Source organism: Scyliorhinus torazame, chromosome 9 (assembly GCF_047496885.1).
Source record: "Scyliorhinus torazame isolate Kashiwa2021f chromosome 9, sScyTor2.1, whole genome shotgun sequence".
Taxonomy (NCBI): domain Eukaryota; kingdom Metazoa; phylum Chordata; class Chondrichthyes; order Carcharhiniformes; family Scyliorhinidae; genus Scyliorhinus; species Scyliorhinus torazame.
Window position 1 is genome coordinate 19727532 of NC_092715.1, and position 14625 is coordinate 19742156.

The following is a 14625-nucleotide window of genomic DNA, read 5'->3' on the forward strand; positions in this document are numbered from 1 at the left end:
ACATACAAACTACACCAGCAAACTGCAGCACATTCTACACATACAAACTACACCAGCAAATTGCAGCACATTCTACACACACACAAACTACACCAGCAAACTGCAGCAGATTCTAAACACACAAACTACACCAGCAAACTGCAGCACATTCTACACACACAAACTACACCAGCAAACTGCAGCACATTCTACACATACAAACTACACTAGCAAACTGCAGCACATTCTATACACACAAACTACACCAGCAAACTGCAGCACATTCTACACATACAAACTACAGCACATTCTACACATACAAACTACACCAGCAAACTGCAGCACATTCTACACACACACAAACTACACCAGCAAACTGCAGCAGATTCTAAACACAGAAACTACACCAGCAAACTGCAGCACATTCTACACATACAAACTGCAGCACATTCTACACACACAAACTACACCAGCAAACTGCAGCACATTCTACACATACAAACTACACCAGCAAACTGCAGCACATTCTACACACACAAACTACACCAGCAAACTGCAGCACATTCTACACATACAAACTACACCAGCAAACTGCAGCACATTCTACACACACAAACTACATCAACAAACTGCAGCACATTCTACACACACAAACTACACCAGCAAACTGCAGCACATTCTATACACACCAACAACACCAGCAAACTGCAGCACATTCTACACATACAAACTACACCAGCAAACTGCAGCACATTCTACACATACAAACTACACCAGCAAACTGCAGCACATTCTACACATACAAACTACACCAGCAAACTGCAGCACATTCTACACATACAAACTGCAGCACATTCTACACACACAAACTACACCAGCAGACCGCAACACATTCTACACATACACAAACTACACCAGCAAACCGCAGCACATTCTACACACACAAACTACACCAGCAAACCGCAGCACATTCTACACATACAAACTACACCAGTAAACTGCAGCACATTCTACACATACAAACTACACCAGCAAACTGCAGCACATTCTACACATACAAACTGCAGCACATTCTACACATACAAACTACACCAGCAAACTGCAGCACATTCTATACACACAAACTACACCAGCAAACTGCAGCACATTCTACACATACAAACTACACCAGCAAACTGCAGCACATTCTACACATACAAACTACACCAGCAAATTGCAGCACATTCTACACACACACAAACTACACCAGCAAACTGCAGCAGATTCTAAACACACAAACTACACCAGCAAACTGCAGCACATTCTACACACACAAACTACACCAGCAAACTGCAGCACATTCTACACATACAAACTACACTAGCAAACTGCAGCACATTCTATACACACAAACTACACCAGCAAACTGCAGCACATTCTACACATACAAACTACAGCACATTCTACACATACAAACTACACCAGCAAACTGCAGCACATTCTACACACACACAAACTACACCAGCAAACTGCAGCAGATTCTAAACACACAAACTACACCAGCAAACTGCAGCACATTCTACACATACAAACTGCAGCACATTCTACACACACAAACTACACCAGCAAACTGCAGCACATTCTACACATACAAACTACACCAGCAAACTGCAGCACATTCTACACACACAAACTACACCAGCAAACTGCAGCACATTCTACACATACAAACTACACCAGCAAACTGCAGCACATTCTACACACACAAACTACATCAACAAACTGCAGCACATTCTACACACACAAACTACACCAGCAAACTGCAGCACATTCTATACACACCAACAACACCAGCAAACTGCAGCACATTCTACACATACAAACTACACCAGCAAACTGCAGCACATTCTACACATACAAACTACACCAGCAAACTGCAGCACATTCTACACATACAAACTACACCAGCAAACTGCAGCACATTCTACACATACAAACTGCAGCACATTCTACACACACAAACTACACCAGCAGACCGCAACACATTCTACACATACACAAACTACACCAGCAAACCGCAGCACATTCTACACACACAAACTACACCAGCAAACCGCAGCACATTCTACACATACAAACTACACCAGCAAACTGCAGCACATTCTACACATACAAACTACACCAGCAAACTGCAGCACATTCTACACATACAAACTGCAGCACATTCTACACATACAAACTACATCGACAAACTGCAGCACATTCTACACATACAAACTACACCAGCAAACTGCAGCACATTCTACACATACAAACTGCAGCACATTCTACACACACAAACTACATCAACAAACTGCAGCACATTCTGCACAGACAAACTACACCAGCAAACTGCAGCACATTCTACACACACACACAAACTACACCAGTAAACTGCAGCACATTCTACACATACACAAACTACACCAGCAAACTGCAGCACATTCTACACATACACAAAATACACCAGCAAACTGCAGCACATTCTACACATACACAAACTACATCAACAAACTGCAGCACATTCTACACATACAAACTACACCAGCAAACCGCAGCACATTCTACACACACAAACTACATCAGCAAACTGCAGCACATTCTACACATACAAACTACACCAGCAAACTGCAGCACATTCTACACACACAAACTACACCAGCAAACTGCAGCACATTCTACACACACAAACTACACCAGCAAACTGCAGCACATTCTACACACACAAACTACACCAGCAAACTGCAGCACATTCTACACATACAAACTGTAGCACATTCTACACACACAAACTACACCAGCAAACTGCAGCACATTCTACACATACAAACTACACCAGCAAACTGCAGCACATTCTACACACACACAAACTACACCAGCAAACTGCAGCACATTCTACACATACAAACTGCGGCACATTCTACACATACAAACTACACCAGCAAACTGCAGCACATTCTACACACACAAAAACTACACCAGCAAACTGCAGCACATTCTACACACACAAACTACACCAGCAAACTGCAGCACATTCTACACACACACAAACTACACCAGCAAACTGCAGCACATTCTACACACACACAAACTACACCAGCAAACTGCAGCACATTCTACACACACAAACTACACCAGCAAACTGCAGCACATTCTACACATACAAACTACACCAGCAAACTGCAGCACATTCTACACACACACAAACTACACCAGCAAACTGCAGCACATTCTACACACACACAAACTACACCAGCAAACTGCAGCACATTCTACACATATAAACTACACCAGCAAACTGCAGCACATTCTACACATACAAACTACACCAGCAAACTGCAGCACATTCTACACATACAAACTACACCAGCAAACTGCAGCACATTCTACACACACACAAACTACACCAGCAAACTGCAGCACATTCTACACACACAAACTACACCAGCAAACTGCAGCACATTCTACACATACAAACTGCAGCACATTCTACACATACAAACTACACCAGCAAACCGCAGCACATTCTACACACACAAACTACACCAGCAAACTGCAGCACATTCTACACATACAAACTACACCAGCAAACTGCAGCACATTCTACACATACAAACTACACCAGCAAACTGCAGCACATTCTACACATACAAACTACACCAGCAAACTGCAGCACATTCTACACATACAAACTACACCAGCAAACTGCAGCACATTCTACACATACAAACTACACCAGCAAACTGCAGCACATTCTACACATACAAACTACACCAGCAAACAGCGGCACATTCTACACACACAAACTACACCAGCAAACCGCAGCACATTCTACACATACAAACTACACCAGCAAACTGCAGCACATTCTACACATACAAACTACACCAGCAAACTGCAGCACATTCTACACATACAAACTACACCAGCAAACTGCGGCACATTCTACACACACATAAACTACACCAGCAAACTGCAGCACATTCTATACACACAAACTACACCAGCAAACTGCAGCACATTCTACACACACAAACTACACCAGCAAACTGCAGCACATTCTACACATACAAACTACACCAGCAAACTGCAGCACATTCTACACGTACAAACTGCAGCACATTCTACACACACAAACTACACCAGCAAACCGCAGCACATTCTACACATACACAAACTACACCAGCAAACCGCAGCACATTCTACACATACAAACTACACCAGCAAACCGCAGCACATTCTACACATACACAAACTACACCAGCAAACCGCAGCACATTCTACACATACAAACTACACCAGCAAACTGCAGCACATTCTACACATACAAACTACACCAGCAAACTGCAGCACATTCTACACACACAAACTACACCAGCAAACTGCAGCACATTCTACACATACAAACTACACCAGCAAACCGCAGCACATTCTACACACACAAACTACACCAGCAAACTGCAGCACATTCTACACACACACAAACTACACCAGCAAACTACAGCACATTCTACACACACAAACTACATCAACAAACTGCAGCACATTCTACACATACAAACTACACCAGCAAACTGCTGCACATTCTACACACACAAACTACACCAGCAAACTGCAGCACATTCTACACATACAAACTGCAGCACATTCTACACACACAAACTACACCAGCAAACCGCAGCACATTCTACACATACAAACTACACCAGCAAACCGCAGCACATTCTACACATACACAAACTACACCAGCAAACCGCAGCACATTCTACACAGACAAACTACACCAGCAAACTGCAGCACATTCTACACATACAAACTACACCAGCAAACTGCAGCACATTCTACACATACAAACTGCAGCACATTCTAAACATACAAACTACATCAACAAACTGCAGCACATTCTACACATACAAACTACACCAGCAAACTGCAGCACATTCTACACATACACAAACTACATCAACAAACTGCAGCACATTCTGCACAGACAAACTACACCAGCAAACCGCAGCACATTCTACACATCCACAAACTACACCAGCAAACTGCAGCACATTCTACACATACACAAACTACACCAGCAAACTGCAGCACATTCTACACATACACAAACTACATCAACAAACTGCAGCACATTCTGCACAGACAAACTACACCAGCAAACTGCAGCACATTCTACACACACACAAACTACACCAGTAAACTGCAGCACATTCTACACACACACAAACTACACCAGCAAACTGCAGCACATTCTACACACACAAACTACATCAGCAAACTGCAGCACATTCTACACACACACAAACTACACCAGCTAACTGCAGCACATTCTACACATACACAAACTACATCAACAAACTGCAGCACATTCTACACATACAAACTACACCAGCAAACCGCAGCACATTCTACACACACAAACTACATCAGCAAACTGCAGCACATTCTACACATACACAAACTACACCAGCAAACTGCAGCACATTCTACACATACACAAACTACACCAGCAAACTGCAGCACATTCTACACATACAAACTACACCAGCAAACCGCAGCACATTCTACACATACACAAACTACACCAGCAAACCGCAGCACATTCTACACATACAAACTGCAGCACATTATACACACACAAACTACATCAACAAACCGCAGCACATTCTACACACACAAACCGCAGCACATTCTACACATACAAACTACATCAACAAACCGCAGCACATTCTACACACACAAACTGCAGCACATTCTACACATACAAACTACACCAGCAAACCGCAGCACATTCTACACACACAAACTACACCAGCAAACTGCAGCACATTCTACACACACAAACTACACCAGCAAACTGCAGCACATTCTACACACACAAACTACACCAGCAAACTGCAGCACATTCTACAGACACAAACTACATCAACAAACCGCAGCACATTCTACACACACACAAACTACATCAGCAAACTGCAGCACATTCTACACACACAAACTACACCAGCAAACAGCAGCACGGTCTACACACACACAAACTACACCAGCAAACTGCAGCACATTCTACACACACACAAACTACATCAGCAAACTGCAGCACATTCTACACACACAAACTACATCAACAAACCGCAGCACATTCTACACACACAAACTACACCAGCAAACTGCAGCACATTCTACAGACACAAACTACATCAACAAACCGCAGCACATTCTACACACACAAACTACACCAGCAAACTGCAGCACATTCTACACACACAAACTACACCAGCAAACTGCAGCACATTCTACACACACAAACTACACCAACAAACTGCAGCACATTCTACACATACAAACTACACCAGCAAACTGCAGCACATTCTACACACACAAACTACACCAACAAACTGCAGCACATTCTACAGACACAAACTACATCAACAAACCGCAGCACATTCTACACACACAAACTACATCAGCAAACTGCAGCACATTCTACACACACAAACTACACCAGCAAACTGCAGCACATTCTACACACACAAACTACACCAACAAACTGCAGCACATTCTACACATACAAACTACACCAGCAAACTGCAGCACATTCTACACACACAAACTACACCAACAAACTGCAGCACATTCTACACACACATACTACACCAACAAACTGCAGCACATTCTACACATACAAACTACACCAGCAAACTGCAGCACATTCTACACACACAAACTACATCAACAAACTGCAGCACATTCTACACATACAAACTACACCAGCAAACTGCAGCACATTCTACACACACAAACTACATCAACAAACTGCAGCACATTCTACACACACAAACTACACCAGCAAACTGCAGCACATTCGACACACACAAACTACACCAGCAAACTGCAGCACATTCTATACACACAAACTACACCAGCAAACTGCAGCACATTCGACACACACAAACTACACCAGCAAACTGCAGCACATTCTATACACACAAACTACACCAGCAAACTGCAGCACATTCGACACACACAAACTACACCAGCAAACTGCAGCATATTCTACAGACACAAACTACATCAACAAACCGCAGCACATTCTACACACACAAACTACATCAACAAACCGCAGCACATTCTACACACACAAACTACACCAGCAAACCGCAGCACATGCTACACATACAAACTACACCAGCAAACCGCAGCACATTCTACACACACAAACTACACCAGCAAACTGCAGCACATTCGACACATACAAACTACACCAGCAAACTGCAGCACATTCTACACATACAAACTACACCAGCAAACCGCAGCACATTCTACACACACAAACTACACCAGCAAACTGCAGCACATTCTACAGACACAAACTACATCAACAAACTGCAGCACATTCTACACACACAAACTACACCAGCAAACTGCAGCACATTCTATACACACAAACTACACCAGCAAACAGCAGCACATTCTACACACACAAACTACACCAGCAAACTGCAGCACATTCTACAGACACAAACTACATCAACAAACTGCAGCACATTCTACACACACAAACTACACCAGCAAACTGCAGCACATTCTACACACACACAAACTACACCAGCAAACTGCAGCAAACTGCAGCACATTCTACACACACAAACTACACCAGCAAACTGCAGCATATTCTACACACACAAACTACACCAGCAAACTGCAGCATATTCTACACACACAAACTACACCAGCAAACTGCAGCACATTCTATACACACAAACTACACCAGCAAACTGCAGCACATTCTACACACACACAAACTACACCAGCAAACTGCAGCAAACTGCAGCACATTCTACACACACAAACTACACCAGCAAACTGCAGCACATTCTACACACACAAACTACACCAGCAAACTGCAGCATATTCTACACACACAAACTACACCAGCAAACAGCGGCACATTCTACACACACACAAACTACACCAGCAAACTGCAGCACATTCTACACACACACAAACTACACCAGCAAACTGCAGCACATTCCCTGCATCCAGTTCAGAAATGCAAGAGTAGAGACTAGTTCAGGTATCACAGACAGATCAGGTAGCGATGAATCCTCAAATACATACAAACCCTCAGATATCAACGTACCCTTAGGTACAGACGACTGCACAGGTACAGGGTTGCTGCAGGTACAGAGGTTGCCGCAGGTATCAACGGACAGTCAGGTACAGGCGGATCCGTGGATACAGGCGGGCCCATGGTACATAAGGCCATAAGACACAGGAGCGGAATTAGGCCATTCGGCCCATCGAGTCCGCTCCGCCATTCAATCATGGCTGATATTTTTCCCATCCCCATTCTTCTGCCTCCTCCCCATAACCCCTGATCCCCTCATTGATCAAGAACCTAATTATCTTTGTCTTAAAGACACTCAGTGACTTCAGATGGTCCCATGGGTACAGATGGACCCTTGGGTAAAGGGAGACCTTTAGCTATCACCAAACCCTCAGTTACAGATGACTGCACAGATACAGCTGACCCGCAGATACAGCCAGACCCACAGGTACAGGCATACCCACAGGTGCAGCCGACCCACAGGTACAGTGGGTCTCACTGGTATCAACATATGCACAGGTACAAACTGCCCCACAGGTACAGGCGGCCATGCAGGTACAGATGGTCCCACAGGTACAGGTGGGCCCACAGGTATCAATGGACACATAGGTACAGACTGACTCGCAGGTACAAGCAGACCCACAGGTATAGGCAGACCTGCAGGTATCAACAGACTCAGGTACACGCAGGTCTGGAGGTATCAGCAAACCCACAGGTACAGACGGACCCTCAGGTATAGGTGGACCCGCAGGTACAGGCGGACACTCAGTTCAGGTCAGCCTGCAAGTACAGGTGGATCCGCAGGCACAGATGGTCCTGAAAATACAGGTGGATCCGCAGGTACAGGCAGACCTGCAAATATCAATGAACACTCAGGTACAGATGAACACACAGATAGAGATGGACTCGCAGGTACAGATAGTCCAACAGGTATCAATGGACACAAAGGTACACAGACCCACAAACTCAGGCGTATTCACAGGTACAGATGGTCCCACAGATTCAGGTGGATCCACATGTACAGGCGGATCCGTACGTATAGATGGTCCTGCACCTACAGACGGACCCTCGGTTACAGATGGCCCCGCAGGTATCAACAGACCCTCAGGTACAGGCGGGCCCATGGGCACAGGTGGACCCTCAGGTATAGTTGGATCCCTCAGGTATAGGTGCACCCCTTAGGTACAGACAGTGCATGCATCAACAATTCCTCAGGTACAGGCGGGCATGCGTGTACAGACAGACCCTCAGTTACCTCCAGGAGCAGTTAGTGCTTCAAGTACTCGGCTGTGCCCCACTCCCAACATCAATTATTGACACCTGTCTGAGAAGATGAGCAACATTCAGATCCGCCTACCTTGAAAACCTCAGAGAAGAACCCCGACCCAATTTTCTCGCAGTAGAAGTCGTCAATCCTGGTCAAGGTGGAGACGGCATTCCGCAGCGCCCTGTACGAAGAGGGCCGGAGGTGGCCACAGCCTGGCATTGAGCCTAACACTGGGGCAGAGTACGGCCCAGGGTCCGGTATCAGCACATCGCTGGATAGGTCCAATCTGAGTGCCGATTCTCTCGACATTTCCCCCACAGCCCTCCCTCCTCCCCCCCACTGCCGGAATCTGGTTCACATCTTCTCCAAATCAGGTACCTCTTAATGATGGGCTGGTGGGAGAGGAGGAGGGGTGAGATTCAGGGTCTAGAGGGAGGAACTCACACCAGCAGGATCAGAGTTGTGTCTGCTGCAGGCGATCGCAAAAGCCAGCAAAGCAATTAATAAATCAGGCGTAATCAGCAGGATTGTCTTGGAGCAGAGTTCGAGAATAAATCAATAATCCAGTAACGATCAATTGATAATCCAACAACAAATAATCAGTGATCCATCAATCAGTGAGTAATCCATCGATAATCTGGTTCCAGTCAACGGATAATTCAGCAACAATCAATTTGTAATCCAGCACTGATAAACCAGGAAATTGGCAATTAATTGATGACCCATCACTCAATAGTTACACTCTGATCTACTGATGATCTGGTTCCAATCAATGGATAATCCAACAACGATAAATCGATGAAGCGACAATGAATCAATAATCAGGGTCTTGTCGATTGATCATCGACCATTCAACAATCCATTCCTGGTCTGGTCATAATCCCGAGCTCAGAATTAGTGCAGTCTTTTCACCAGTAAAGTGAGCTGTATTCACAGGGGGATCCTAACCCTAACCCAGGGCTCAGTTTGGGCAGTAGGAAACAGTGACTGCAGCCAAGGATCCTGAGGCAAAGTCCACAGAGAGACTTTACTCTGCTTCTAGTCTGCTCGTCTCCAAACCCTGCTCCCTCTCTGATCCTCCCCAAACCCTGCTCCCTGTCTGATCCTCCCCAAACCCTGCTCCCTGTCTGATCCTCCCCAAACCCTGCTCCCTGTCTGATCCTCCCCAAACCCTGCTCCCTGTCTGATCCTCCCCAAACCCTGCTCCCTGTCTGATCCTCCCCAAACCCTGCTCCCTCTCTGATCCTCCCCAAACCCTGCTCCTCCCCCCCCCAAACCCTGCTCTCTGTCTGATCCTGGTTCACCTCACTTCCAGCTCTGGGTCTGACGCCAGTTTTCCCTCTAATCCTGCTCCAAGTTTTCCTGTACTAATCCTGGATTTCACTCTAATCCTGCTCCAGAACTAATGCTGGTTTACCCTCTAATCCTGCTCCAGATCTAATCCTGGTTTACCCTGTAATCCTGCTCCAGATCTAATCCTGGTTTACCCTCTAATCCTGCTCCAGATCTAATACTGGTTCACCCTCTAATCCTGCTCCAGATCTAATACTGGTTCACCCTCTAATCCTGCTCCAGGTTTGATCCTGATTTTCCCTCTAATCCTGCTACAGGTTAGGTCCTGATTTTCCCTCTAATCCTGCTCCGGCTGTGATCCCGGTTCCTGTTGAGAGTCACACTGCTGGCGCTGCCCTTTCGCTCCGGACTGGGCTGGGGCTCCGGGCTGCTGTGCAGACAGCGATGTGGCTCTGTCTCGGGGTCTCTGCGCCGCTTTCCCAGATGCAGAGCGCTGGAGCCGGGGCTGGCGCAGCTGGGGGAAGGCGGCGCTGCTCGGACGCACCCGCCCCGCACAGAGCCTCACTGCCCCGGGCGCCACACACACAGAGACTGGGCGCCGCCTGCGGGCGGCACTCGCTCACTGGCAGCTCCCACTGTGTTCACATGCGGGGGGGAGTGAAACCCTCCTGAACATCACAGATATCTCACCCCCCATCACCTTGCTGTGCACAAATCAGCTGCGGCTGCTGTATGTTCAGTCAGAGTCTTACAGCACAGAAAGAGGCCCTCCGGCCCCTCTATGCTGTGCCGGCCATCAAGCCCCGATCTATTCCAATCCCACATTCCAGCACTTGGTCAGTAGCCTGGTTTGCTGTTAGGCTCCAGGGCGCATCTAAATGCTTCTTTAAATGTCATGAGGGTTCCCGCCGAGACCCCCCTTTCAGACCGTCCTGGGTTCTGCAAACGTCCCTGCTTGGGGTGGGGAAGCTTGTATGGTATAAGAGGTCAGCCAGTTTGGAGCCAACCAGAAAGGAGAGAGGTCCCGGTGAGGTGTAACCGGGCTTCGTGTAAATAATATTGTTGTGAAATAAGTGTCTTTCCTGCAACTCGCTGAGGACTCCCCGTGTCTTATTAAACTGGCGATGAGGGGGCAGCACGGTGGCGCAGTGGGTTAGCCCTGCTGCCTCACGGCGCCGAAGTCCCTGGTTCGATCCCGGCTCTGGGTCACTGTCCGTGTGGGGTTTGCACATTCTCCCCGTGCTTGTGTGGGTTTCACCCCCACAACCCAAAAGATGTGCCGGGTAGGTGCGTTGGCCACGCTAAATTGTCCCTTAATTGGATAAACTTAATTGGGTACTCTAAATTCTTTTTTTAAAAACTGGCGATGAGGGTAAAACCGGAACTGTCAACGTGCTACCTGTCTGACTGAGCCACCTCCCCATAAACTCTTTTTTGGATAAAGGTACGGAGTCTGTTCATTAACTTTGCTGCTGTTTGGACACTTGGACATTTTTGACCCTGGTATGGAATTCTGGAATCAGTGCGCAGAATGCCTGCGGTGCTTTTCCGGAGCCTGTGATGGCATGGAAAACAAGCGCGGGCCGAGGTTTTGCTACCGGCCCGTGTACGATTGAAGTGGTCCATGGCCGTACGCATCTGGCAGGACCTCCCCCCTCCCCATCCCCCCCCCTCACCCCCACAGACTCCCCAGAAAAGAGACCCCTGTCTCTATGCAGAGCATAGCGGTCGGTTTGGCACCTGCCGCTAGACAGCAGTCCAGACAGGAGCAGTGAAAACACTGTTTTAACACTGTTGTAACACTCACCTGGGCATAAGCCTGCTGGCTCTGGCAGAGGAAGCACCACGTGTCCATTCCTGGAAAGAGAAAAGCAGTGACCGTCAAAATCATTTAGCTGCAAGCCATTCCTTCATTTCCCTTAGTGGGCTGTGATTGACAACTTCCACACACACAGCTGTCAGCCTTGTTTAATTCATCTCCCTTCATGGATGAGTAACTCTGAAGTGCTGTAACCACAATGTTTGCAAACATCAACCACTTCAAAAAGAGTTAAGTGCACTCCAATCACCCCCTTCACGCTTGAGTGATTTTGAAGTGCCCTGCTGGAAATTGACAGCTGGAGGGGGGGGGGCTGCTTTGCGATGCGGGGGGGGGGAGGGGGTGTGGCCAGCAGCGAGACCTTGCTATCGGGCCACCCGCTCAAAATAGCGGCCCTCTAGTGGGATTGCCTCGGGAATCCCAGTGGGAGCGCTCATCAGTTCCAATTCTCCTCCAGCAGGAGGTGGAGTGGCACGGTGGCACAGTGGTTAGCATTGCTGCCTCACAGCGCCAGGGGCCCAGGTTCAATTCCGGCCTTGGGTGACTGTGTGGTGTTTCCATGTTCTTCCTGTGCGTGAGTTTCCTCTGGGAGCTCCAGTTTCCTCCCACAGTCCAAAGATGTACAGGTTAGGTGAATTGGCCGTGATCAATTGCTCCTTCATGTCCAGGGATGTTGTAGCCACCTAAAATGGCTGATTCCCTGTTAATTTGGCCAAAACCCGATTTAAAATGGCTAACCGAAAAGGCTGATGGGAAAAGCAGCCAACAGGACACAAACGGACAGCTGCAGACAGAATAGCGTATTCGGCTCTGGGGAAGTCGGCCCAGATCGATACTCAAGACTATTAGCAGCACATCAACCCAGACATCTGCAGTTTAATCGGCTACCCCCGGGAACAATTGCAACATATTTGCAATTGAATGCCGGGCCTGACCTGTCGGCGCCTGCAGTGGCCGAAACAAAGACAGGTGAACGACCACCCCCCGATCGAGGAATCGCCCCGTTATTGGACATATCAAACCCAGTGATTGGGAACAAGTCCAATCACTTGGGACTCAGGGTCAAGGGCCGCCCCGAGAGGCGGGATGCCCCTGGGCCCTATAGAGTGAGGGGCCAAGTTCAGATCTCTCTCTCTCTCCCTTCGCCTGCTCGCGACCTTCGCAAGAACCTTCAACAAGGAACCGTAAGTTTGATTCCAGCGATCGCTACCCGATAGAGATTCCTAGCCATCGACCCGTATCAGCCTTTTGAATCCCGCAGGCCAGATCCGATTCGATAAACTATTTGTTTCCCTGACCTGGTGGGCCATCTCCTAAAGTTACGTATTGGCCAGTAGTGGTAGGTTTTGATATAGATAGTAGGATTATTGTGTAAGTATTGATTGCTGTACATAATAAATGACCGTTGATTTCAATCTTACTAAGCGGTGTGCTGACTTATTAATCATAACTCGAGCTTGAACCACGTGGCGGTATCAGAAAGATACCTGGCGACTCGTGAGCAAAGGTGACATAATCAGAGCTAATAAACTAAGGCTAAAAAGTGCAACATAATTGGCGACTCCGCCGGCATAGAAGTGGAAAACCACTCCGGGAGAACCCCAGAAATTTGAATAGAATCCAATCGGAAAAAAAAAAACCACAAGTGTTCAAGCGGTTCTGGTTAATAATTCACAATTCGGAAGTGTGTGTATGCATGCGTAACTAACAGGGTTATAAGGTAAAACTGATAGATTTTTGTTAGGTCAAAACTGTCGGAAGTCGGTATTTTCAGAAATTAGTGCAAGCCGTACCCGCATCTACGACACCACCTTAGCCCCCTGTTCCAAATTTGAATGTAGCGAGCAGATAAGAGAGATGGCCATGCAGGCAATGCAATGCCTCATGAACCCCAAAGAATTTGCAGTCGCACCGACCAGCAGCATTAAAGTGGGACAGTGTCCCATTTGGGAAGTGGAAATTCGCAAATTTCTGCAGGGCAAGGATGGCCCGTGTGGAGCGGTTTCTGTAATAATGACGACTCAGGTCCCGGAAGTATAGGGCATACTTGGTGGGAGAACCTGAGTGAAATCCATAAGAAAAGCTTAGCGAAAGCGCGCAAGCCGATGGCAATCGTGTCCTGCATGGCACAATTGC

General features: G+C 47.1%; 1 protein-coding gene across 1 annotated transcript in view; it reads right to left on the minus strand.

Annotated features, from left to right (window-relative positions):
• Positions 1-10573, minus strand: part of LOC140429090 (dual specificity testis-specific protein kinase 2-like) — a 352368-nt gene extending 341795 nt beyond the window's left edge. The window contains exon 1 of the mRNA XM_072515654.1: positions 9468-10573. Within this exon, the coding sequence (XP_072371755.1) occupies positions 9468-9686 (219 nt within the window). The 5' untranslated portion in view covers positions 9687-10573. The remainder of the gene's footprint in view (positions 1-9467) is intronic.
• Between the last annotated feature and the right edge of the window lie 4052 nt (positions 10574-14625).